Source organism: Prunus mume, linkage group LG8 (assembly GCF_029339155.1).
Source record: "Prunus mume cultivar Tortuosa linkage group LG8, ASM2933915v1, whole genome shotgun sequence".
NCBI lineage: Eukaryota > Viridiplantae > Streptophyta > Magnoliopsida > Rosales > Rosaceae > Prunus > Prunus mume.
Window position 1 is genome coordinate 1793633 of NC_142705.1, and position 26035 is coordinate 1819667.

Here is a 26035-nt window from a genome sequence, read left to right on the forward strand (position 1 = left end):
TGCATTTCTATTTTACCAATTAGGTTTATTCTTCTTGAAACAAAATTTATAACAGGAATGGAATCCATAATCTTTTTTTAATGTGTTCCAGATCTACCAGACTTTTATTTTAGATGACCGTCCATGTGATGTCTTTTATTTTAGATGACCATCCATGCAATTGCAAAAGTAAGGGAGGGTGTATGTGGCACACTTGCATCGAGGTGGGGTACACGTGCTTCTCTCAGAATTGTTCCACTTGCCTACAATTCTCTCGTCCTCACAAATCGTCAAAACGGGTGCGGTGTTTGCTAATATGCTTACACCCAAACCACTCCGACACGCATTAATGATGATATTTCCGTTTCACACATGTGTTTCGTTATTTAATTAATTAAATTTTAAATTAAAATCTCATTATTCATCCTTTTTGTTTTGAGCATAAATGATATAATTACATATGACAAGAATTTCACATATACATATAACTTTGATGTTATTTGGATTCAAATTTAAAACTTATAGTCTACAAATTAGTACTCTTTTTTTACTACGCTAGACTCGTTGTCTACTAAATAATCCAGTTTAGAAGATTCTCAATTCTATTTTATATTTGCAAACATAAAAAATAAATATATAAAAGAAAAGTACACGTAGCTCATATAATGCTTCTAATCTAATAAAGGTGTGAGCGCCCAAGTGCGATGTTTGACAAAGTCGTGTCAATATGTCGACATAATGGAATAGAACCGTCTCAACCCAAAATATATGACAAAAATGGGAATCAAAATAATGCAAATGGGAAAACGTTTTAGAGCATCTTTAAGGGAGATGTCAAATATCAAACATCAAATTTAAATTTGATGGCTGATGTGTCAATTTGACATTTTATACAGCTTTATATTCCACCCGATATGTCAATTAAATTATTATTTTATTACATTTTAATGTTGATTCATTTTTAATTAAAAATAAAAAATATATATTCATTTGACATCTTGCTTTTTAGATGTCAAAAATAATATCTCAACCTCCAGCTTTCATTCAACATCAGCTTTGACATATCGGTTGGAGTGATGTGAGATGTTATTTCTATGTTAAATGCTTATGTGGCACGTTTGATACATCGGTTGGAGATGCTCTTAGGTATGTAAGACTTCTATTAGTTACTAATTGCTATATAATTACCATCTATTTCTTTTTTTTCTTTTTCTTTTTTTAAATTTGCTTGTCCACATCAGAAAATACTTCCTAAAATTACATTTATAGAATACGAGACATGTTCTTTATAAACTTTTTCTTTTTCATCTAAATCACATTAATCTGCTTTCTTGGCTCCAAAGGAAAAGACACTACCAATGAAAAGTACTATTCATTTGGTCTTCGTTTTCTTTCGTCTTTTTCACTTTCTTCTTTTTCTTTATCTTTCATTTAAATATATTATCTTCTATAGGCGGATTATTGAGTATAGAAGAAATGTTTTTAAAAAAAAAAAAAATCAGAAAAAAGGAAGAGAATAAAGCTAAAAAACAACGCAATTACATCTTGTAAACTGATTTTGATATTTTGGCAGCTAGCAATTACCATCCATTTGTTAGTTCAGAAATTCTCCTATGTTGAAGTTTGGACATTATTATCGTGCCGACGTCTTGTATTTTCTACTATTCCTATATGTTTTCCTCTTTCTTTACAATGACATCTAAATATTATTATCGCGCAAACATCCAGATGAGTATATGTAAGAACAAAAGATGGCATGAGGTTTACAATATGCATGCACTGTGCACATCCAAATTAAAGATTAAGATTCTCAAATGGGTAGTTGAAGTTGTTGCACGTCTCTTTATTGGAATCATATCTAGAATTTCCCAATCAAAGTTATCTTCTCATATTTATTAACCAGGTTGTGGATACAAGTGAAACAGTGGAAAACCCTGCTGATCATCAGGGGGTGGGGCCAATTAATTCAATTACTTAATTAGTAGGTATACCTAGCAAACCCCGGGCTAACACCAAATTAGTAAATTAATTACTTTGATTTTGTTGAGTTCCCGCGAGGATTTAGGTTAGAAACTTCATAAGCACAATACACATATTAGTATCTTAATCATATAATTAGGAATTAGTTGGGTGGCAAATCATCCAACCTCTCTCTATGAAAATAAATTAATCATGTACACTGTTGTAGACGAACTAGAAAGAGAGACAAATTGTGTCAAAGCTTTTGCATCATGTTTTATATAGCTAGGTTGGTGGTAAGTAACCATTCATCTTTCCTTTTTTCTGTATGCTCATCTAATTCATCTCTTCATTGATTTTGTTTGCAAACCCAAGTTATTCTCACAGTTAGTTTTGCTTCTGCCCGACTTTGATTTGAGATCCCCACAAATTGCTGGTAGCAGGCTTCAATCTACAAGATTTGGTACTTCATTTTTGTTAGGTTAGGCTAGTAGCTAACTGCAATCAGTTTTTATCTTCTCCTTTTTGGTTGCTATTTAAGTAAGCATTGGATCACCTATTTTTACCAAATCATGATGAAGCAGTAGATTATCTTTTGTTATAGGTGATTATGCTGAGGATGCAATGCAACCCATGTTGAAATTAAAAAGAAGCTTAATTGTATTACTTTTCATTTATTTTGCGTAGGAGGCGCTATTTTTGAAGTCGTTAGATGAAATATAATTGAGATGACATGTGGAAAAAAACAAGTCAATATATCATAACAGAGAAAATTCAAACAGAAAATCGGGTGGTGTAGAATAAATCATGGAATCTTGGGCTATTAATTAGCCTCACCCCACATTGAACTTTCTTAATTTTCGTTAATTATCTCATAAATGTAAAACCTCAGGATTTAGAAAAAAAAGACGAGCAAGATGACCAGAGAGAAGAGAAAGTCCAAGTTTTGGGTCAAGCATTTGAAGCTTTCCAAGTCTATCACCTTCTTTAATATAGTTTTCCTTTCCTCTCCCTTGTGTCAATCTCATTGACAAGTATTATATTCAAGTTCAACTAATCTAGAATCGGCTGCCAACGCGTATAATTATATTTATTTTTCAAACCCTGATATTATTATTATGGCCAAATTAGATATTTCCACGCTAGTAATTAACCAATTTTCTGTCGATGGGTTCCTTAATTATCCACAAACTATTACAACAAGTAGATATGATTCTGAAAGCAACAGCCACGCACAGACAAGTAAAAGTCTTTCGTTTCTTTTTCTCGTATGGCTGGCTGGCAGCCTCCTCTTTTGTTTTTCATACACAACACAAGTAATTAAATTGATTAGGCTTCCAATGCACCCACTTGGCATGACACACTGGGGCCTCTACTTTGGACGTGGTCCTTCTTTACCGGAGACTGAGATTGGAACTGAGACTAAGACTGAGACCTAGATTGAGACTGAGACTGTGAGAATTAATAGTAATTCTACCCGATCAACGGGATCTAATTCAGTGAAAAAATGATTTTTACTTGCAAATCAATAGTCATTGCATGCTGCAGTTGAGTTGAGTTGTTTGAAAATGAACGTCACTACTTTTCTTCTGGAAATCTTGTTTGCTAAGAGTTTGAAAATGCAAAGTAATGTCCAATGTGATTGAATGAGACGAAAAGTCCTCCCACACGGTGGGGGATGTGGGTCGCACCAAGTTTAGTTTTGGAACAAAAACCAATCTATGGACCAGTTTCATTATGTGAACTGCACTGCACTGCGCCGGATGGTTCGTCCCAGCCCAGGTCAAGGGTCAAACTCATAAATTCATAAGCAAGTTGGTGTTTGCAAGTCTGCGTAGCATGCATTTGAATTGTCTGAGCATTTGACCTCATAAACATTTCTAATTTCTTCAAGCAAGTTGGTGTTTGGAAGGTTCTTGTTTGTTGCCCTAATCAATTTTGGGTGTGCGTTTTATTTACCGGCTAGTGCGTTTTGGAGGAGGTTGAATAAATAATAAATGCAAAAAATTAAAAAGATTTCCGACCTGCCGGATTCGAACCAGCGACCTAAGGATATCTGATGGATTTTCCAACTACAGTCCTCCGCTCTACCAACTGAGCTAAGGTCGGGTTGTACATATGCTTCAGATTTATTTTATTTATTTTAATGTAATAAGATTGTTGAATTGAGCTTTGAGGTTACCAGTAAATTAGCGCATGTGTGATGCATCAAATCATGCCATTATTGCTTGTATTATTACGTCCTTCAAAGGAGTGGCATACACTTTGACGGTAATCTGTATAAATAATTAGCATGTTCAAGTTAGGGGGGACAAGGAAAAAGAAATTAAATATGCAGAACCACCACCACTGTTGCTTTTTCTTTGTTCATTATTGGCAAAGGGAATCAAATAAGTCACTCTCCAAAATTAGAAAGAAAGCAGAGAAACAATTACAAAAAATATATTATTTATTTTTACCTTTCCTACTGTACAAACATATTTGATCATTCATTAAATCAAGAAACTGCAAGCTGATTTCTGGTGTTATTCATTAAACAGAACCTGGTAGGCCTGGGCTGGAACTTTCTTCTCCTTTGAAGATCATGGCTGGAGGGCTTGATGAGCTGAAGGAGCAGGCACCCCTTAATGGAATTTGGTTTAACAACAAATGCAGGATTACTGATAATGGGTTGCTGCTTATTGGAATTTCTGTGCAAACTGCACCTAAAAGATCCAGGATGTGAGGTGGGTGAACATAAACATGTGCGGTTTGAGTTGTGTGATTTTGAAATGCAGGTTGCAGTTTTTGAGGCCATGGAATAGTTCAACCACTAACAATTTCTATTTTCTATTTTCTATTTTCTATTGGGGTTGGGGGATTTTATATAGCTTCTTCTGGATTTTCGAATTTACCTTAGTAACCTTTTCCTTCATACCCACCCACACCCCCTGACTTCCTTTGATTCAAATGACGATGATGATATTTCAAGGACATTTGGATTGGAAGGGCACAAGAGTCTATATGTCAAATCAGTTTTACCGTTCAAATGGATAACTAATTGCTCCAAGTTACTTATGAGTAGGAATTTGGAACTATGAAGGACAACAATTATTGTTGACCTCAATCTTGATGGTATTCTTCTAGACGGGTATGGTACATTTTTACCTTTTTTTTCAAATTAAACGTTCATGTTTTTTTTTATACCTTGTAGTTAATTCATATTCTATAATAAAACACCAAACAAAATTGAGGCTTTAATCAAATTAGTTTGTCGGTCAAATATTGAGAGAATTGCTCTCCTTTTGTTGAGAGATTTGAGACTAGTTATCGTCATTTTATTATGTCGATACTTATTTCTAAAAGTTATTTTCATAATATATAGATAAATATTATCTCACGAGATGATATGACGTGTGAAAAACTTGTTTGCTTTCACTTTGTATTAGATAGAAGATATGATCTCCTTCGTTTAGTGTGTGGGCTCTTTTTGATTGGTTTAGCGTTCCAGCAACATAGCGATTGCACGCAATTAAGAGACGATTGTCTAGTAGAGATGATCTACCTTCCCAATAATATTCAATTGCTGCAATGGAATGGCTAGCTGTAAAATAAAAATAAGATAAACATGAGTTTGCCTTTAGGATCAATGAATGTCGGGTTTTCAATCAAATTAAGGATGTAAAATAAAAAATATAAAAATTGTGTGAGACAGGAATCAGGATAGGATTACAATTTACAAGATATTATCAAAGAAATTGGAGACGGATTATTATTTTGATCATGAGCCTCTATGATTGACTTGTGACATACGTTTAATGGTTTGGCCAATTTTCATCTTTCACTCAAACAACATTCTTTGATGTTGATTGATGACACTGGCTAATAAGCTACCAACATTATCTGTAATTGATTTCTTTATTTCAACCTACTCATCCTTTAGACCAGATTTCTTTCACATTGAACCATTACTTGCTGATTTTGATTGGATGATTAAAGGTTGCCCAATTTATTGTAGTGATATTTGACTGATAGAAATGGATCGATGGTTGAGATTGAAGGCAGCTAATCCTTTATCCTTAAAAGGGTCGGTCTATTGAATTATATGTACAGTCGGTGGTGAAGCAGAAAAATACTCAAACAAGTTTCACAGGAGGAGGAGATACAAAAAACTTGAGGGTAAAATAATCACTGAAATATACATCCAAAATACCAAAAAACACATTTTACCCAATAACAAGGACGCTTCGCTTTGCTTTGGTTGTTGCAAATGTTTATGACTAAAATGTTGCCTTGTCCTGGAACCCTACTGAAGTCCTTGGAGTCTTGAAACTCATCCTCGAGGAGGAGGTGGAGCACCTGGAGGAGCGAGGCTGATGACTTAACTCCATCGCAGATTCTCCACAAACTCTCGACGACAAAATCTTCTTCGTGTAGACACGATGTCTTCGTTCGCGGGCATAGATAACCCAGAAGATCAAGGACAGCATTACGGCTGCAGAAACCAAGAACAAGCCAATGTAGATCCAAGCACTGTGGATTCGCAGACCGGGACAATGTTGTTTGCTGATGTCCGAGAATGCGTCCCTAACAAACGTGCAGTCTGTGAGGTTAAGAAAGAAGGGACCGTAACGATACAGAGCATAGCTCACATTCGCGAAAGCTGACATTTGTTCATAATAGGTTGGCGTCAACCGCCCAGGACCTATACATACACCAGCGGCCGAAACCTGACACACGTACTTCTTCCATACCTGCAACAATTCAATTTCAAACCCAACTTAACAAAAAAACATATAATAATGTCATTGATATTTGTTTGTTATTACGTATATAAGTACCTGTCCGGCATTTTGCAGTTCGACCTCACCAGGGATACACTTTCGATCGGAGCGATCATCCATGAGGGGGTTGCAGAGAGGGGGTAATGTTGGGCCAGTCTGATTGAAATGCAAGGCACCATCGACGGTCGGAGAATTAGTATTTGCGACGTCGTTGATGACACGGTTGAGCACTGTAACAGTGTATAAGGTTGCATCCATGGTCCGTAAAAACACCTCTTGAGCTAAATCTTTGTTCACGCATGGCAGTACATCTTCCAAGGCTGTATGAACCTTGGGTTGCTTCTGAACCCACTCATCCATGGAGACACATGCATCTGCAAACACACTACATACACAAATGCACATAGAAAAATGAATTGATGCTTTATGCTTCTAGACAAATATGTAACAACCAAGACTAAGCTTGACAGGCTGAAATTAGCTTCTAAATGCTGCACTTAAGGAAAGCAAAGAGAGCTTACTTATGGACGAGGAGAAATATACCACACAAAATGATTGTTCCCGTGACAAGAATCCACCCAATAATCACCAAACTGCATCAAATGTCCAAGTGTTTGTTAATGAACAGATTCCAAAATTTAAAGACCTGTCTTAAAAATTGAACAGGAAACAGTTGTAGGTAGGTATTTATCACTTACCAGTATACAAGAAATTCCAGCCCAAAAATGGAAAATACTGCAAAAAGTAGTCCCCCAGGAAAACAAAAACAAAAAAGAGTAGTAGATTAATAAGGCATAATTCTAAAAGTGAAATCTCCAACCTTCCTACCTCTAATCAAACGAAAGTAAAGAACTTACAAAATCCTATAAAGACCAAACAGAGCATAATAGCAGCAAGAACAATGAGAGCCATTCTTCTGCAAAACATAACAACAGATACATGTTATCCAAATTAAGCATTGTGAGCACAAGTTTGAAGTTGCAAGAGCTTGTAGAAGAATCTAATTACATGATATCCAGGCCGTCTTGTATACGCTTTGAATTCTTTTCAGTTGTATCAGAGAGAGTATTGGCAACCTTTTTTATGGTTCCCATAATGTCATCCATACTCTTCTGAATATCCGCCGGAAGAACTATGGCGTCAAGTCCAATCTTCTTAGCTGCACTAAGATAATCTGACACATTCCTGAGGTTTTCAGCAGTTGTATCTGCCTGACCCACTACATAACTCAGCATGCTGCATGTACTGCTGTGGAACTTGTCCTGACCAGTGTACAGCACAATGCATCCGACACTAGAACCCACCACACGAACAAGCATCAAAATTCAAAAAGGCATCATCAGTTCAATGCTAGAAATTTATCGGCACTGCAAATTGCGTCTTAGGTAGATATGAGGAAGGAAAGAGATAGAAAGAGAGTTACATTGCCATGAGGGTGAAGAAGATAAGGATCATGAGAGAGAGAGCATATGCTATTCTAGAATAGCCATAATGCTCTTTTCGACAGCAGCAGTAACATATACAGACAAGGCACAAGCATATCCCAAACAGCAGGAACCATAAACCAGCGGTGACAAAGAAGGGAGCCGCGGTAAAACCAACAGACTGTATCATAAATCAACAATCTATATCAAAAGCATTCGTTGAGCAACATAATCGACCATACATTTCTTCAACTTAACAATGTCAAAAACAGAATAACATGATTTGAGAAAGAAAGAATATGAAACCAGAGAGTATCAGCAAACCCAACAAAAAATATGTTTGTGTGTGTGTGTGTGTATATATATATATATATATAATCAACAATGACATCATTAACGCAAAAAAATTTAAAAACTGGCAAGCTCATCATGGCCTATATTTTTTTTTTGGTCTGATCATGGCCTATATTTATATGTATCAAAATAAGTTTCAGTATGTCAGGAAATCCGCAAACCAAATGCAGAAATTCACAAGTTAACCACATACATACAATACAGGAAACCAGAACACGGACCTCATTCTTGATTATCAAACAGCCAAATAACATGATCATTCATTCATAAATTGAGAGAAACCCAAATAACAAAAAAGGAAAAAAGACAATGAATCAAAAGTAAATTAAATTAAGGTTAAGATAAGAGAACTGACCGCCCAGTAATGCTTATTGCTGATGTTCCAGCCTCCTGTGTATCTGTTGAACCCATTAAGAGGGTCTCTTCTGCTTGTCCTCTGCTGAGCCAATAATAAGACGGTCGTGTTTTCTTCAAGAAACCTCCGTGTGTCTAATGGCCATGTCACCACCCCATTGATCCCAACGTGCTCTCTCTCACCAGCTACCTCTACAGCTGCACATTCAACCATAAAGCAACCCATTTTCTCAATGAACACGAAAGTAACAGCATTTTCACAAAGAACACGAAAGTAACAGCATTTTCATCCAAAAATGAAATAGGAAATAGAAAAATAAAAGGGGCATTTCATACATGAGTACCTGTTGTTCGTATAATGTGCAAAAGGTCAGGGCTTCCGGAAGTTAAAGAAATGAAGAAAAAGAAGGAAACAAAAAGAAGGAAAATTTTCAATGGGTTTGATCCGAAGCATAACATTTTGTTTTTGGTTTTTGGGTAATATTAGTAATGCTTCTTCCTGTTGTTGTGTTCGCGTCTACGTCCGAGAATTTCCTCAACCTCTGGTTTTTGAGGCAGAGCTCGCGGGCGGGGGAGAGACAAGGACCCGCCTACATCTTGTGCGAGGTGGGGTTATTTATACATTCATACCTGCACACGAACTTGTGGGCAGAGAAGCAGAGATAAATAGACACTGATAAATTATTTTACTATTATTTTTAAGCTAAGATATTTGATTTATTTGTTTTTTTGGTACTAAGACATTTGAGTTTAAACAAAAATAAAAAGATACCAAAAAGAGGATTAAACTAATACTTGTCCAAGTTACGAGTCCGTATACAAACAAATCCAACCGCTAACGTGTTATACTCAAAATGGAAAAGCAATCTAATCCGTCAAAATTTAATGGCTAAAATTACATCGTGTACCATACGAGTTTGTAGATAGAAATTCTCAAAGAATGATAAAGGAAGGTTTTAAAGTAAAATTTGACTATTGACAAAACAAATATTATTTAGCTGGAAATCGTAGATTACAACGATGCAATAATGTTTGTATTTATTTAGCTAGTAAATACAGATTCATACGAACGTATTATTCTTGTTTAATTTATAGGTTTCTTTTGTGAAATTTGGAAGATTTGAATAGTCTTAATTAACTTCTTAATTAATTATACGAGTGTGATGGATAAGATCAAAATCCGTTTCTCTCTCTATATATATACACACACAAATTCAGTACGTACATAATTGACCACAAAATATTTCCTTGAGGATTAGCAGAAATGTATATTTATAGCCATGAAAATCTTGTAGCTAAGAACATATAACTGATGGGAACAGAAATTACTTTAAATAAAGCTAGCTTTGCTAAGTAATAAGAAATTACTCAAAAATGAGTGGTGGTGGTGGTGTGCATGACAAGTCTCTAGGCTTACGTTCCACTGTATTCCCACCTCCACCAAGTAAGTTCCAATGGTTTTGAGTTTTTATTTTGCATGCAACATGTCACATGCATGCATGCAAATTGCAATGGATGAAATGATAGATGTTTTCGTTTCGACATACAAAGAAAGTTATGCATATGATTGTAGCTTGGTTTCTCAGGCATCCAATATGGCATGTCGCATATTCGATGAGAAACGATTTGAGATTGAAAGTAGTGGTCGAGTGTGTAGACTAGAAAGTGACATAAACATTAGAAAATGATAGCAAGGCTTAGGCACTCATATTCATATAAATATAGTTTCCTTGGATTTGGAGAGCAAATGGAGCAACTCGCTTAATCAGTAACTGACAACTCAGAAGATTTTATTCTTCTCGAATGAAGGAGAAGAAAGAATACCGGAAAGGGTTAGATATTAATATACTAGTTAATGAGTTATTGCACCTACACTTTGTCCATGTGCATTGATTCTGCGTAAAGCTTTACTCGGAGTAGGTAGCTAGTGCATACTCAATCACTGTCCAATTATTTTGGACATATTATTAATGGCTTGTTTTAGGTTCCTGCCAATCTAAACCTCTTAATTAGGCTAATTGCTATTTTAAATCAACTGCTTTTCAGTTTGGACCTGGAACTTATTCCCACCATAACTGTGTTTTCTGCTTCTTTATGGGAAGTGTCCAGGAGAAACAAAAAAGTGGAGGAGAGAGACTGAGTCTGTGTGACACTGTGAGAGAAGCAAATATCACTCACTGCAGTCTGCAACCAGGTTCTCAGAATTTGGAATCATTTCAAAATCCTAGTCATAAACACGATCATGATCATGATGGTGATGCTTTCACTTTTCAGACATATTCACTTTGCTTCTTTTTTTTCTTTGTATTTTTGGATCCCATATCGTCATTCAGTTTCTTTAGGTCCCTTAGCTTCAAGTACGGGGAAAAAAATAAAGCCTTTGGAGATTGTGGGGTACGAATTAGGGTTTTTATTTATTTATAACCTCTTTCCTATTGAGATACTAACTTACATACACTACATAAATGCTAGGACTCGAACCCGAGACCTTTCTTAAGAGAGCAAATTAATTAGGATTAATATACAGAGTCATGACAACAAGTAAAAAATCAGTTAAAAGTGTTGAGTCTTACACTAATAATCATTTGAATATGAACAAAGAAGTCTACTTTTTTCAGGGACTTATAGAAATGAAAGAAAAAAATTGAATAGATGAACAAGTTAGGTCTCTTTATCAGTCGCATTCTTCATATTTTATATTGATAGCCAAGAGGTAAAGAAAAACTAACAAAAAGTTGTTTTCGGCTTTGCTGACAAAAATGACAAGGGCCTCCTTTGCCCATACTTTTTGGGCTAAACATTAATAAGGCCTAATATATGTAGGGCCTAAATGAGTGTAAGAACATGGGGTTCAAATCAATCCAAAAGCATATGTCACCCAAACAAGCCAAAAAAGTTAATAAAATAAGACGGAAAAAAAAAAACAAAGTAGAAAGTAAAAAAAAAACTCAAGGTTAATATTATTTCTATCAATCATATAATATTAGATATTAAGGCTTTATTAGGAAAATATTTTAATAACAATTTAGGTGAATTATTTATTTTTATCATTAAATAATGTATCTAGTTAATTGCGAGATTAGTTTAAAAAATTGATATAATACAATAGTGCTACAAAATATTGTATGACTAGGTTTTGACTAAGCTTTGTTACAGATAGTAATGCCAAGGTTTAACGAGTTGTTATCACGGCTAAGCCTGGAAGGTTTGACTGGTCAAAATTAATTAAACTCTCTCTCTCTCTCTCTCTCTCTCACACACACACACACACACACAAACACATATGTACAATATTTTGTGTCATTTTGCAGTCAAAGTCAAAGGAAGTCCCTGTCGGTTTGTAATTAACATTACCGTAAATAAATAAAAAATTGTTTAAGTATATACTTAATTGTAGACATATTTATTATAAGAGTTGTTGTACCACTAGCATATAACATGAACATGCGAACCAGCTTAAAAAGACATTGAATATGATCACAAGAAGAAGAAGAGCTCCATCAAATTCACGAGTACTCGAATCAATGTTGATATTAGTAATCAGGCTACATATATATATATATATATATATAGGGAGTTTTAGTTGAGGGATTCTTCAAATAAACATATTTGGGAGACATCCTTATAAGATTCATTCTGTATTAAATTTTACTAATCCAAACCGTCTATTTTGTAGATGTGCATTCAAAGATATCTCTATATAAAAAAAATCATTTGAATCCGATATCATTTTGACAACTCAATTGAAATATTGAAAATTTAGTACTTTCTTAAAGTACCGTGTTCAGTGATTTTATAAGATAGAATTGGATGTCGAAACGGTTTCCAATTTGTCTAATTTTTTACAAGAATGATCTATGAATGTAGACTTAAAAATAGATGGTTTGATTGTTAAAAAAAAAAAAAAATCATAAGGGACCCTAAATAGTGCCGTTCAAATAAAATTATTTCAAGGAACCCCTCAATATAAATATAGTATGAGTTAAAAGAGTTATATAAAAAATTATATAAAAAATGTACAAAACAATATAACTTGGAACTGGGAACCACGTGATCACATTAAGACAAAACACCCCGACCAAGTGATTAATTAACAAAATTAAACTTCAAATTCGAGAGAGACAGCGAGAGCTAAAGTAATGAATTAATTAATCAAAGCATTTGAATGGTTCAGTTCAGTCAATTAAATTGAAAATTGTAGAGACAAAATAGTAAGTTTAAGTTTTGTGGTTTTTTTCTTCTTTCTTTTTTTTGTTGCTAACACAGAGGAGATCTATGAGGAATGCGTTTTCTTCTACTGATCATGCTCGAGGCCATGTCCTCGTCTGAAACTTTATGAGCTGATCTTCCGCACAATGAAGCATAATTCAGTCCACTTCTCTTCTTCCGGACAATCTCATGATGTCTGTATCCCATGTTCATGCTCATGCTCATGTTCTCGGACCCTGATGACCCGGATGATGATGAGCTCATTGGGTCATCGCAGTCCACAATTGTAGAATGAGGGTTGGTCTGATCACTCGTCATCTCCTCGTCTCCGGTATCAGAAAGAGGAACCAAGAAGTCAGGACTGAGTTGAAGAGAGTTGCATTTCTTTAGGAAAGGAGAGAGGTCCTTGTTCAATTTAAGGAGATAGTCCACCTGATTAACATTCATCATTCCAAATATTGTTCAGTTTTAGTTAAAGCCTTTCATATATGCCTCTATCTCTCTCTCTCTCTTAAGTAAGCATATGAACTAGTAGAATTCAGTGATATTATGGTGCCTGTTGTTGCATAAAATAACAGAAATGCAATCAATCATATTGGGATATTTTCATTACTGATCATGATCATGGATAATTAAGAACTTATTAGTAATTCAGCTGCATGCATGGAATGGAACAAAGCCACCACTCAGAAGTAAGTCAAGTTGATTACCTTGCATCCGAGAGAGCAATGGATATAAGGTTCTTGAAGACTTCTGTCACAGGAAGTGCAGTTGTTTCCAGAACCCTTGAATTGCCTGTTCTGAGGTCTTTTCTTGATGAACACCACTTTGGCACTATTGATTGTATATGCCTAAACAAGAATCAAAGACTTAAATTGTCAAAAACTGTACAGTAATATATTATATACAAACTGATGGAGATGGTTAATTAACCTAGCCTTGATGATTATAGGGCACCAACCTGAACATTCGAACAGTCTATGAGCTTTTGAAGATCTTCCAATCGGACAACATCATGGTATACATAACGACGAATTTGAAGGAGCCTATGAAAACGATGGGATGGCAGACAATGGGGGCATATACTGATGCAACAATCCAAGCAGCAGATATTCTTTTCATTCTTTTTAGCAGTTTCATGATAGGAGCAACCGGCAAAGAACTTCTGAGTATAGAGGGCTTCCAACCATGCAGGCTTCTGAATTCCCTATTATAGCAACAAAATTTGCTCAGTGATTATATATATGAACCAAAAAGACAAGAAGAATTATGCCATAGAGAGACAGAGAGTGGACAGAGACAAACCATGATCACATAAACACTTGAAAGAGAGAGCCCTCCTTGAGCTGTTATCAAGACAGTGGTGTAAATAGAAGAGAGAGAGAGAGAGAGAGAGAGAGACTTAGGGATGGAGATAAGAGTATTTATGGAGCTTCACAAGAGAGGAAAGGGGTCTATATTTATTCCTTGGGGAGGGGCACAACATTTTGTCAATAGGAGGCTTGTAACATGAGAGAGAGAGAGAGAGAGACAATAAATAAAGGAAGTAAGATATGAGGGGAACGTGGGCGCTGTTTCCGTGTCTCCCATTCTCTAAAACCCCTATAAACTATTCTTGCTCATCTCCTTGGCTGAAGAGCTCTAATGCTAAACTAACCAAGCTCTTCTTGAAGGAGCTGCCTCTCTGCCTCAAAAATTTTATTTTCAAAGTGTTTTTTTAATACCTTTTCTTTCATTGATTCTCATCTCTTAGAATTGGTGAAATCAGTTGGATGGAAGGAACCAGCCACTTGTTGTAGACTTTGAAATGAGAAACTGAACAAAAAGATGACAGATATTTACATAGATAGACAACACCAGCTTGATAATAGTTCAATTGGTCCATTCTTGCGTTCCACTTAGTTGTCATTCGAAGTAATTACAAAAAAGCTCAAATTAGATCCAACTTAAAGATGCATACCCGAATAAGTCGGCTAACTTAATCTTCTTTTTTACCTCATTCATAAAAAATGTAGATTTTCTTTCTAAATGTATATTGTATTCCTCTGCATCCCTTTTTCTTGCCTGATGCTTTTGATGTCATTCGTATAATTTCCATCACTTCAAAGCTAAGTAATTAGAGCATATACAGCAACAATGAAAGCATGGTAGAGATTGAGAGTAGCCAATCTCCCCCTAAACTTTTTTCTCTTTAAAAATATAAATAAATAAAAAAGCATGGTCGAGAAGAAGGGTGCTGAGCTGCATTAAAAATACACAAAGGCAATAGTAATACCTATCAACTATGTCTTGTCACAACAAATTGAAATGTTAAAAGCTCCAACTGGTTTAAGAGAATCTATCAGATACATTAACTTAAAAGAAAATGAGAGAGACAAATTTAATGAAATTTGAAAGATTAAAAAATCTGGGTTTGGGAATATTAGTATGCCAAAAATAAAAACAAAAACAAAAACTTGAAGCTGTCCATTCATTGGGGTTTTTTTTGATACCTCAACTGTGACTCATGTGACTCAGGCCACAAGGTTGAAGTAGCAGTTTAAGTCTTAGGAAATAAACAGAGAAAGGCAATTGGTAAAGGATGTCCTGCCAACTGAGGCCATAATGGTGTTGGTTTAGAATGCCTTGCATCTGGCCAATACAATACAACCATGGCAGCATGCCTAATCTACTAACAGAGTCAAAACAAAGACATGTACAAGAAAGAAAGAAAGAAAGAAACCCGGTTTTTAGGGAATAAAACATGTCAACAATCAATCAACCACTCCACTAATCCACTAATCACAAGTCCTGCTTTAACAATAATGTGGTTTTGCAACAAACATTTGACAGACAAGCACAACTCATTGAGCACTAGTTAGGGAAACTAATGACCTAATTAATTAGAGGCTCCAGTGTGCTAATTTTGAGGAAGACCTTGCTTATTGTGCCTCTAAGCTCCAACCAAGAGTTACCTTGGGGTTTGCAATGCCAAAGAGTCTTGTATCATTCCCTTTATACCCTTCCTTCAGGTCTACCATTCAATTTCGAGCTTCCACTTATGTGATTGTTGTTCATCAGAGCATTTCACATCACAAATCTTTTATCATATTACAACCGACGGTTGTCAAGAACTCATGATGAATGCTATCATACATTTTTATCATATTAATCAACGGTTGTCAATGCATGCCTAGAAGATTAAAGCTAGCAAAGCCCTTATATACATTTAAATTAATCTTCTTTAGAGAGTTCAGCTCTTGGAGCTAGACCTAAGCAAACTTATAAACATTTTGTGAAGATATTATCAAATATTTTATCTTTTCCATTTTTATAAAAAGATAAAAGAAAAACATTTTGAGGCGGTTTGAGTTTGTCTTTTTCTGTTTTCTTTTCCCCTCTTCTTAAGCAAGCATTGAAGGTATGTTAACTGTTGGTTCACTACCAATGTGATGAGCAAAACTTTTTGAAGATTAATCTCAAAGAATAATCTAAAAGTAGTTTTATTTATTTATTTATAGAAACTGCTAAAATAAAACAGAATCATGATAAAAGTTTCACACATGTCTACCATGAAATGAAATATACTGTGCACGTGTATACTTGATGAAACGACATAAATAGCAAATATCCCTCGAGCCAAACTAAAAGGAAGAAAGAAATTAAGCTCACAGAACAAACAGAATCAGAGAAGAGAAAGAGGATGGCCAACCCCACGTGCCATGAAAAGTAGAAAGGTATTATAGTAAGCAAGAAGCTCACGTGCAAGGGATCCAAAGGCCTGGCTTTCAAACAAACTGGCAATGTCCAAAACGAGAAGCTTAAGTGTGTCTTGGGACTGACCATTTCCTCCTCCTTTTATCATTCAAGTCAAGGTTTCAAGTTGTGTGGAGTGTTGGTCAACGGTCAAAGATCCAGAAGTGAACAGATTCTACAGAGATGATGATGTGGTTAGAAGAAGAAATAGGGGGAGGGCTGGGTCAGCGGATGAGCCGCACGAGGGGATCTTCCTGCTGTGGCCACAGGCCTCTGTGTGGTCTGAGTTGGTTCCATTTTGCTTTGTCAAAAAGGGTTTTCTTTCTTTATTAGCCTAGCCACCTCACCATGCCCTATTATATAATATGCATAATGCATGCCCTCATTTTTAAAGTTTAGGTCACATGGAGAACCTTTTTTCCAAAGATTAAAGACTAACTATGCTCAAGAGTCAAGATCGTGTGACTCCAAGCCTACGCCTAAACCTTCATGTAGTAGTTCTAGTTTCCCATCGTGCTCACAAGATTCAAATTCTTAATTGAAACCTTGTCATGAACACAAACCTTCTGATTATCTAAAAACAGCAGTCCTCTTCTTCCTCTTCTTCCTATTCTTGTTCACGCATATTTTATTTGTTCTTCTTATGTTATGTGATACATCTACCTTTTATGCCATAATCAACTTCGCCTAATGAAGATTGAAATGGCCGTTAATCTGTCAATACTAATCAGTAACCACTAATAGAGTCCCTGATAATGTTAAGCACTACTACTATCATTCTTTATACAGTTAATAAAATACTACTTCTTATTAATAATAAATACTTTACATCTTCCCCAGATTATCCAACTTTTCAGGTTCTGTATTCTTCTTTTTAAATGTCTATACAATTATATAAATACACTATACAACAAATCAACAAGAAATATGATAAATCCATGTACGGAGAAATTATATTCAAATGGCTCAAACCTACTCTCAAGGTTTCTGAGCAGAAAACATGATGAAAGATTGCTGAACTTTGCTCGAGTAGTTGATGAGACCAGATGATGTACATAAGTCCTCAATCTCTTCTTCCGTTAAATAGCTATAGTCCTGCAGAGCCCTCTGCCACATAAATTACAACTTAAAATCAATACTTATTAAAGTTTATAACCAAGTCAGTCACATATTTTTAATAAAACCCATGTCTCAATGACTGTAAAAACAGTTTCGATGGGGAGCCACCCTTAAACAGATCCTAGCTAGCTACAGCTAATGAGTCCCGACTAACGAAAATTCAACTGTTACATCATTCGTGTGCAATTTATGCAGAATATGAAAATGAATGTGGATATTACACAATCGTTCTTTTGAACACACATTCTATCACTAGCATATACAGATAAACAAGTATCATAATAACATTAGTGTGAGCAGGACAATTGACAGGTCTGAACCCTATAGAACAGCTATAACTTCATAACATAAATAAGTTTTATTGTTTCAATACATGAGTACTATAAATCAGAGATAAGTTGGTTGACATCTACTTAATGGGAAATTCACAAGTTGAAATAAAAAAGTTCTTAGACAAACCAACTCCTAGTTTGGATAAATGCTTCATATTAGAGCTCCTCAGAGTAAATCAACATTTACAAACTCAGCGTACACACATATATCCACTCAGAGATGAATACAAAGTTGTTTATTTTCATTTAAGAAAACAAACCGTGGTCGAAATTATTAATCCACCAAGGGGGAATCACATCTATCATTGATCACATTTGTTAATTTTTTGAATAAGTAAGAAGTGTTACCTCTCTGAGAGGCCTCAATATCCAGGGAGTAGATGAAGTATACCGCAGGAAAGTGGTTCCGACAAAGATGCCACCACTTCGTAATATACGACTTATTTCAGCAATCTGAGAATTGTATGAGAAATGAGTTGGAAATGCATTAGTTAAAAGCAACTTTGTTGCATCCATACACATATCTACAGTAAAACTGAAAATATAACAAGATTCGATGGTTCATGAAGTTCAGATGCAAATAGAATTCAAAGCGCAAAGGCTTCTCTTCTGTAACTGTGGAAAAGGCTGTGGCTGAATTCTTTTTTTGTAATTGTAAATAGAGCTACTTTCCCTCTTCTGCCTTCCGTCACCTTAAGACAAGACTCAAATGCCAATGTTGGTGATTGGAGATAACTCTTTTCAATTATTCCGGGAATGGGTGGGGGTACAGGAAGGTAAGAACAGCTTTTTTTCTGGAAGGAATAGTTTTTTTGGGGTCATGTATACTTACAGGATGGCCTTTTTTTTTTTTTTTTTTTGAGTAATGTCCACCAGAGAGGGGATTAATATATCTACTTGCTAACAGCAAACCACCTGAGAGCTAATTCCTTCGAAAATTTCACTAAGAAAGATATATCTAAAGTAGGAGCCACAGACCAGCACACCAGCATTTGTGGAGTTGTGTTCTATTATAAATTGCAGTATATTCCACAGGAACCAACTCTGTAACTACCTCATGGGCTATCCATGAGCATTCATGTTACTATAGCTTATGCATCAATAGAAAGGTTGTACTCAGAACTCTTTTACCTAAAAGGTTGCTGATTTCTGATTCCAATTGACACCCTTTATAGTATAACTATGATTGCTAGGTTCTTTAATCACTAGCAGCCCTCTCTCTTCCTTGTTGACAAGGTTCTTGATGCTGTAAGGACACTCAACTAATCTCCCGAAAGGTGAGTCCCCAGTCCCAAACAGAAACACTCCACGAAATTACCTACCTACCATTGGCCACCAAGGGTTTTGTAATAAAATTCAAAATTGGAATATGCTCTTGAGGTGTCCAAACCCAAGTTGAAGATTCAGACGTGAGTGATTTCATGAAAGAAAAGAAGAAAATTCTGAAGGTCATAAGTAGAGTAATTTCCAATTTTCTAACTTCCTGTAGTTCTCAAAGGATATCACCTTTATTTCTCACAAAACACTGGCACGGAAGATGCCTACTTCTTGTGGTCTCTTGTAAGGAGCCATGGGTAAAATGGCAATGGTGTTTATTCAGTTTGCCTAAAGAAGCTATAAGTTTTGTTCACCATTCCACATTTCATCTCATATTCCTAATTACCAGTCAAGGCAATTTCAAATTGTTCAAAACTTAATTCTCCATATGCTTTCAGATACACCCAGTTGATATAACAAGGCACTTTCACCATGACTTTTTTCTTAAGTTATCAACATAGCAGGTGACATGTGTAATACAAATATGCAATTCATCTCTGAGTTTACTCACTAGTCACCACTAGCATACTAGCATCCCCGATACCATAAAAGGCAAAGCTAGCCAACAGATTTGTTTGGCGCACATAACAAAATTATTTTGGGGAATAGGGATGCACCCAGGAAAGGCAAAGTTAATGAAAAACAAGCGAGGTAGGATTTAGAAATTGAAGACTCTGTTATTATTCATCCATAATCATGTTGATTCTTAAATCATCCAAGTCGGGTAACTCTGACTAAACATAAGATCCTAGGCGCCAAGCAACTTAAAGGAGAAAAACAGAGGAATTGAAACTTACAGCATTGGAAGGAGAGGGCCAGCAATGCAATGCCGCGCCGGCATGGACAGCACCGATTGAACCTGAAGGGAATGGAAGCCTAGAAACATCTGCCCTCACAAGAGCAAGATTACTGCATTTATTCCAATGATGTGTACATTAGGAATTTTGGATAGACATGTCATTTGACATTAAAGACCACAAACATTGATTATTCAGAAGAGCAGGCAAACTTACGTAGCTAAAAGAGTAGGGTCTTTTTTAAGAAAATCGTAACACTGGCGAAGCATATTCTCAGAAAAATCAAGCGCAACAACTCCAGAATAGGTCCCGGATTTGGCAAACTTTCTGGAAAACAAACCACTCCCACAGCTTACATCCAACAGAACACCACCTTCAGCAGATTTAAAGTAGTCCTGAGCCATTTTAAACTGCGTAGCATATAAAAAGACCATGTAACTAATACACTTATAGTTGTATGCATAAAAAGCTGTAGTGGGTAAATAAACAAAACCCAAATTGGCATGCATGTTGTGCAGACCAAGTTGAGAAAGCAAGCCAGAAAGTACATGCATTATACACATACCTCTTCATCAATACCTGGGAAGCCACTGCGGTTAAAATTCTGGCGCCAGCCTCTTTCATACAAGAAGGAAACAAGAGGGCTTCTGAATAACTCAGTCCCAACCGGTTTGACTTCAACGTACTCCTTCAACCCAGCAATAACAGTAAGATCCAAGTAAATGTCTTTGCTTGAATACGACTTGTCGCATTTCTTACACTTGAAAGCCGACCTGTATATTGCTTGCCTACAAATCACAAGACAACATTAAACTTCTACAACTGCAGTTTTAAGTAGAAAAAAAGAAAGACTTTGCCTTTAAGCTATATATTATTCAATGGGATGAATCATTAAACTTCTCACAGGTTAAGACCAGGAGGGCCTTTCCGTATGAGCGGTTCATAGCATACTGGGCATGCTAACAGCTCAACACCCGAGCTTTCACTTTCCTCAGTGCTCGACTTCCATTCCTAAACATTTAAAATTTAAACTTCCATATTAAAATGAAATTTTTTATTAAAACAAATATCGGAAATTAGAGTGCAGGTAGAAGATAAGGCAGTGCAGTACAGGCGGTAAAGTAGCAACTGAGCTTGCACGAATGGCGAAATAGGGAAAGCGGGAAGGCGGGCGGCCGGTGCCAGTGGGGCGTCGTCGGAGACGAGGAGTTCTGAATTGGGAATTGTGATAAAGGCGAGGGTATTTTGGGCATAGAAAATCTTGGTGGAGAGGGTGGAGAGACGAGGGAGCCGTCGCCATGGAAGATTTGATTCTTTTCTCTGCTTCTTCTTCTTCGTCTTGTTTTGAAATGACGAAGGTAGAGGTAAGAAGATACAGAGACAGAGAGGTACGTGTTAGTTGTTGTAAGCGTATGGACTCAACCAACTTCACATGTGCTCCTCAAACTCGAAAATGGCTCTTCGTCATTACGTACAGAGTATGATTCAATTCAACACTTTCACTTTTGAGTCTCAGCCAAAAACCAAAAAACCTAAAAAAGGTCAATGCTTTCAGCAGACGAAGAAACGACATTATCTATTTTTTATATTTGCGAATTGACCACAAGGTCTCTTGTCCGTGTTATAGATAATTACCAATTGGTCCTTTTGCAATTTGCAGTTGAGGACACAAATGCTACTCTTGTTTACATTTTGATCAGGATTGTATACAAAAGATGATGTGTAAAGAAAGAGGCACGGTATCAGGCTTAAAGATCAACTATTAAAAGCACAAAAATGGACGATAACGATAATGATATCTCCGAAATATTACTACTTTGTCTAACTGAGTTCTGAGCAAACACAACTGAGTACTGCATAATAATCAAACCTAAAGATTAACTACCACAATGTACAAAAGACCTCAGGCTAAAATCACTCCAATGTACATGGTTGGACGAAAACATATGTTTTAAGTTTAAGCACCCTTTCAGACCAAAAAAAAGTTTAAGCACCCTTGTCTTGGAAATCCCCTGCAGTTCTAGCCGTAAACTGTTTAGTGTATACTCGATGCCTTCGCTCCCTTGCATAGATTACCCAGAAGATCAATGACAACATCACCGCTGTAGATACCATTACCAACCCAATGTAGATCCAGCCAGTGTACTTTCGCAGACCAGGGCAATTCCGGTTACTCACGTCTGTAAACGCATCCCTAACAAACGTGCAGTCTTGCAGATCAACCAAAAATGGACCATAACGATACAGACCATAACTCACATTTACTGCAGCTTCCATTTGGCTGTACAAGGTTGGAGTCAACCGGCCAGGTGTAGTACAAATGCCGGCCGCGGAAACCTCACAAACATACTTCTTCCATACCTGCTTGAAACAAAAGCCTGAGTCTTAGTCCTTGTTTCCAAACTTAGAGAAAGATGCAGGCAACATGTATGTCAATTTTAGATAAGCCGTTAATATTACCTCTGAGGCATTTTGCAGGCTCGCTTCACCAGGGCTGCACTGTCGATCAGTGAGATCAGAATTGAATGGATTGCAAAGAACGGGTAACAGTGGGCCAGACTGATTAAAATATAAAGGTCCCGCGATGGGTGGATAATTCTTATTCGAGACATTGGTGATGACACGGTTAACCACAGTAGCGAGTCGGTAGGTTGTTTCCTTGGTGCGTGAAGAGGTCTCTTGAGCAGTAGCATTGTCCACACATGGGAGTATATCATCTAATGCAGTGTGGGCTGTGGGGTTCATGACCCACTCATCCATGGAAACACATGCATCTGCAACCACACTGTGCAAATAGGACAAGAAGTTAGACGATTTGAAAACAGATGGACAAAGCAAATGCAGCAGAACAGTCATAAGTTTAGATTGAGTGACACTCATATCATAAATTTGTTCTTATGAGATAACTAAGATGCGTCTAAATGTCACACTGAAGGCTAATATGATGATTCAATATAAGTGTGCGACTAAGAAAGTAATATGAAGTGAACATAACCAAACAGTACTTACTTATGGAGAAGGAGAAATACACCGCATAAAATGAATGTGCCTGCAACAAGAACCCACCCAACAATGACCAAGCTGCATCAAATATGCAAGTGTTTGTGAAAATATATTTGAGCACTGAGACACAACTGCTTCCAATATTTGAGATCTCTCTTAAAAAGTAAAAAGGAGACAGTTCAAGCTATATTTCACTTACAAGTACACAAGGACTTGCATCCCGAGAATGGAAAATACTGCAACAAGTAGTCAAAGAAAAAGATATAATGTTAATAGTCAAATCTTGAAAATCCCTGCCTCTAATCAAAAGAAAATAGAAGACTTACAAAATCCAAGAAAGGCCAAAAAGAGCATAACAGCAGCAACAATAATGAGAGCCAGTCTCCTGCAAAACATAGAAAGAGATAAATGTTATACACCGTATTGTGAGCAGAAGTTCCCCAGATCTTCTAGAAAATCTACTTACATGCTATCCAGTCCATCTTGTATACGCTTTGAATTCTTTTCAGTTTTATCAGAAAGTGTATTGGAAGCAGAGTTGATCTTTGTTAAAACATTGTCAATGTTACTTTGAACATCTGCTGGCAGAAATACAGCATCAACTCCAATCCTTTTAGCTGCACCAAGATAACCTGACAAATTCCTGAGGTTTTCAACAGTTGTATCTGCCTGACTCACAACATATTTCAGTGTGTTTGTTGTACTGCTGTGGAACTTTCCCTGGCCAGTGTACAGAACAATGCATCCAACACTAGAATGGACCAGACAAACATTAAAGGATGTCATCAGCTCACAAAAATTGAAGGCAGTACTTGTCCATTCGAATCAAATGTGTGTATGAGAGAGGGAGAGAGAGAGAGGGAGGGAGACTTACATTGCCGCAAGGGTAAATAAAATAAGGAAGATGAGAGAGAGAGCATAGGCTGTTCTAGAATAACCATAAGGCTCTCTTGGACAACAGCAGTAACAGAGACAGATAAAGGATAAGCTTAGCCCAAAAAGCACGAACCAGACACCAGCAATGACAAAGAAGGGAGCCGCAGTGAATCCAACAGACTACATCATACATCAATAATCAATGTAAATGTATATTTGTTGAGAGACATTAAACATACATTCCAATCTCCAGACAATCTCAACAAAAAAAAGGGTCTAAAAACAATCTCAAAAAGATAAAAACAGGATTTGAGAAACAAAGAAAACACATGACATCAGCAAAATACAAAATAAATTATTAATTTATGAATAACATTCTTGGCAGAGTTCAAGGCCTGCATTTATAAGTAGAAAGAACTGTTCTTTCTTGAAATGCTTCAAAATCTAGGGAAAGACAATTAGAGACAAAAATTAGTTTTAAACAACCACAATGTCAGTAAGGAAAGCAGCAAATTTTCAAAATGAACCATCTTGCCCCTTAAAAGTTTTACTAGTGGATTCAAATTGTCCAGAAAAAACAGAGGAGGCTGCCCATCCATGACGGCACTGCACTCAAAGTGCCTGCCATGGCAAACAATTTAATATAAAAATCACAAAACAAACAGAGCCTTCCTTCTGCACTATTGGTTTGTAGCAGATATAATTTCTTTGCTTCTTTATCGTACTGAAAGGTTAATTTATTTGGAGGAAAACATGCTAGAATTCATATATGGGTGCAAAGAGGGGTTTGGTGCTTAACGGAAAAAGATGAGTTTGGGTGCAGCAGTGGACTATTCAGCTCCGGAAATCTATATCCCATCTGATATAGAATGGCACGTGCTTAGCAAGTCCAAATTTTTCTTTCTGGGTGCTGCTTTACTTTGTGGTATGTCAGATGATTTTTATATTCCAATTCTAGTGCGTAAGCTGCTCTTTATCCAATTGTGGTCTTAACTCTTAAGGACCATTTAACAGTCCATCCAAGTAGCAAGACAGCCCAAACAACATGATTATATTCATAAACCCAGAGAAACCCAAATCATAAAAAGCACAAAGAAAACAGCCAGGATATGAAAATTAATCAAGGGTTGAGAGAACTCACAGCCCAGTAATGTTCATTGCTGATATTCCAACCACCAGTGTATTTCTTGAACCCATCAAGAGGGTCCTTCCTGTATGTTCTCTCCTCAGCCAATATCAAGGACGAGTTTTGGACAGTTCCTTCTGCAAGAGACCTCCTTGTGTCCCATGTCACCGCTCCACCATACTCATACTCACTCTCACCACCTACCCTTACACCTGCACCAACCAGAAGGAAAAGAAAAAAAGAAGCAAAACAAAACATCAACAATAACCCATTTTCTTGAATAACACAAAATAACCATTTTCTAGGCAAATAAAAGCAAAAAAAATTATACAGTACCTGTTGTTCGAAAAGTGTGCGAAATGTGAGAGCTTCCTGAAGTTAAAGCAATGAAGAGGGCAAAGGAAAGAAAAAGAAGGAATCTTTTTGGTGGGTTTGATCTAAAACATAACATTTTGGGTTGCGGTTTTTGTTTCTGGGTTGCAGACTAAGAAAAATATCCACGAGGCTAGAAACCTATCCCAAACCAGAACCAGAAAAAGCCGCGTGTAATTGTTAATTGCGTCCGTTTTGTTAATTCAGAGTGAGTGTGTGTGTGTGAGAGAGAGAGAGAGAGAGAGACTGAGTGAGTGAGAGAGAGAGATTGTAATTTACTATATAATATATATCAGCTGAGATCTTTGGTTTTCGA

The 26035-nt window shown here is 36.4% G+C and overlaps 4 protein-coding genes and 1 non-coding gene across 7 annotated transcripts; all 5 read right to left on the reverse strand.

The window, feature by feature from the left end:
* Positions 1–3956: 3956 nt before the first annotated feature.
* TRNAY-GUA (transfer RNA tyrosine (anticodon GUA)) lies at positions 3957–4047 on the reverse strand. Its single transcript is given in 2 exon segments — positions 3957–3992; positions 4011–4047. It is a non-coding gene; the product is annotated as a tRNA-Tyr (tRNA).
* A 1919-nt stretch (positions 4048–5966) lies between these two features.
* Positions 5967–9434, reverse strand: LOC103341212 (uncharacterized). 2 transcript variants are annotated; one of them, XM_008244693.3, is made up of 9 exons: positions 9178–9434; positions 8835–9031; positions 8125–8306; positions 7710–7994; positions 7559–7617; positions 7400–7436; positions 7223–7294; positions 6759–7086; positions 5967–6671 (listed from the first exon to the last, which is right to left on the reverse strand). In XM_008244693.3, the coding sequence occupies exons 1-9, from the start codon at positions 9290–9292 to the stop codon at positions 6198–6200; spliced, it is 1749 nt and encodes a 582-aa protein (XP_008242915.2). In that variant the 5' UTR covers positions 9293–9434; the 3' UTR covers positions 5967–6197. The 2 variants fall into 2 exon arrangements, with proteins under 2 accessions (XP_008242915.2, XP_088898323.1); XM_089042197.1 differs by having other exon boundaries at positions 8125–8326; positions 9178–9290.
* Positions 9435–12959: 3525 nt separating this feature from the next.
* On the reverse strand, positions 12960–17844 carry LOC103341210 (PLATZ transcription factor family protein). Its single transcript, XM_008244692.3, has 5 exons — positions 17754–17844; positions 14348–14388; positions 14004–14249; positions 13753–13893; positions 12960–13474 (listed from the first exon to the last, which is right to left on the reverse strand). The coding sequence occupies exons 2-5, from the start codon at positions 14348–14350 to the stop codon at positions 13091–13093; spliced, it is 774 nt and encodes a 257-aa protein (XP_008242914.2). The 5' UTR covers positions 14351–14388; positions 17754–17844; the 3' UTR covers positions 12960–13090.
* On the reverse strand, positions 14107–21890 carry LOC103341209 (S-adenosyl-L-methionine-dependent methyltransferases superfamily protein). Of its 2 annotated transcripts, XM_089043120.1 has the most exons (8): positions 21454–21890; positions 21247–21353; positions 20908–21130; positions 20559–20752; positions 20343–20454; positions 18577–18681; positions 17754–17884; positions 14107–14249 (listed from the first exon to the last, which is right to left on the reverse strand). In XM_089043120.1, exons 1-7 carry the CDS (start codon positions 21640–21642, stop codon positions 17756–17758), a joined length of 1059 nt encoding a protein of 352 aa, XP_088899246.1. In that variant the 5' UTR covers positions 21643–21890; the 3' UTR covers positions 14107–14249; positions 17754–17755. The 2 variants fall into 2 exon arrangements, with proteins under 2 accessions (XP_088899246.1, XP_008242913.3); XM_008244691.3 differs by lacking the exon at positions 14107–14249 and having other exon boundaries at positions 17567–17884; positions 21454–21887.
* A 214-nt stretch (positions 21891–22104) lies between these two features.
* On the reverse strand, positions 22105–26006 carry LOC103341208 (uncharacterized). The gene is made up of 9 exons (XM_008244690.2): positions 25684–26006; positions 25363–25559; positions 24220–24401; positions 23812–24096; positions 23672–23730; positions 23545–23581; positions 23352–23423; positions 22803–23127; positions 22105–22703 (listed from the first exon to the last, which is right to left on the reverse strand). Exons 1-9 carry the CDS (start codon positions 25796–25798, stop codon positions 22329–22331), a joined length of 1647 nt encoding a protein of 548 aa, XP_008242912.2. The 5' UTR covers positions 25799–26006; the 3' UTR covers positions 22105–22328.
* Positions 26007–26035: the final 29 nt, after the last annotated feature.

Coding starts and splice junctions, on each gene's coding strand:
- LOC103341212 (XM_008244693.3), bottom strand. CDS start 9,292: ATGTTATGCTTCGGATCAAACCCATTGAAAATTTTCCTTCTTTTTGTT. Junction 7,995..8,124: donor TTCTTCACCCTCATGGCAAT/GTAACTCTCTTT, acceptor GGTGGGTTCTAG/TGTCGGATGCATTGTGCTGT. Junction 7,618..7,709: donor CAAGACGGCCTGGATATCAT/GTAATTAGATTC, acceptor TATGTTTTGCAG/AAGAATGGCTCTCATTGTTC.
- LOC103341210 (XM_008244692.3), bottom strand. Junction 13,894..14,003: donor TAGACTGTTCGAATGTTCAG/GTTGGTGCCCTA, acceptor ATTCTTGTTTAG/GCATATACAATCAATAGTGC. Junction 13,475..13,752: donor ATTGCTCTCTCGGATGCAAG/GTAATCAACTTG, acceptor AATGTTAATCAG/GTGGACTATCTCCTTAAATT.
- LOC103341209 (XM_089043120.1), bottom strand. CDS start 21,642: ATGGCGACGGCTCCCTCGTCTCTCCACCCTCTCCACCAAGATTTTCTA. Junction 21,131..21,246: donor GGCCCTCCTGGTCTTAACCT/GTGAGAAGTTTA, acceptor TGTGATTTGTAG/GCAAGCAATATACAGGTCGG. Junction 20,455..20,558: donor GACCCTACTCTTTTAGCTAC/GTAAGTTTGCCT, acceptor GAATAAATGCAG/TAATCTTGCTCTTGTGAGGG.
- LOC103341208 (XM_008244690.2), bottom strand. CDS start 25,798: ATGTTATGTTTTAGATCAAACCCACCAAAAAGATTCCTTCTTTTTCTT. Junction 25,560..25,683: donor GCACACTTTTCGAACAACAG/GTACTGTATAAT, acceptor TGGTTGGTGCAG/GTGTAAGGGTAGGTGGTGAG. Junction 23,424..23,544: donor ATGCAAGTCCTTGTGTACTT/GTAAGTGAAATA, acceptor TATTTGATGCAG/CTTGGTCATTGTTGGGTGGG.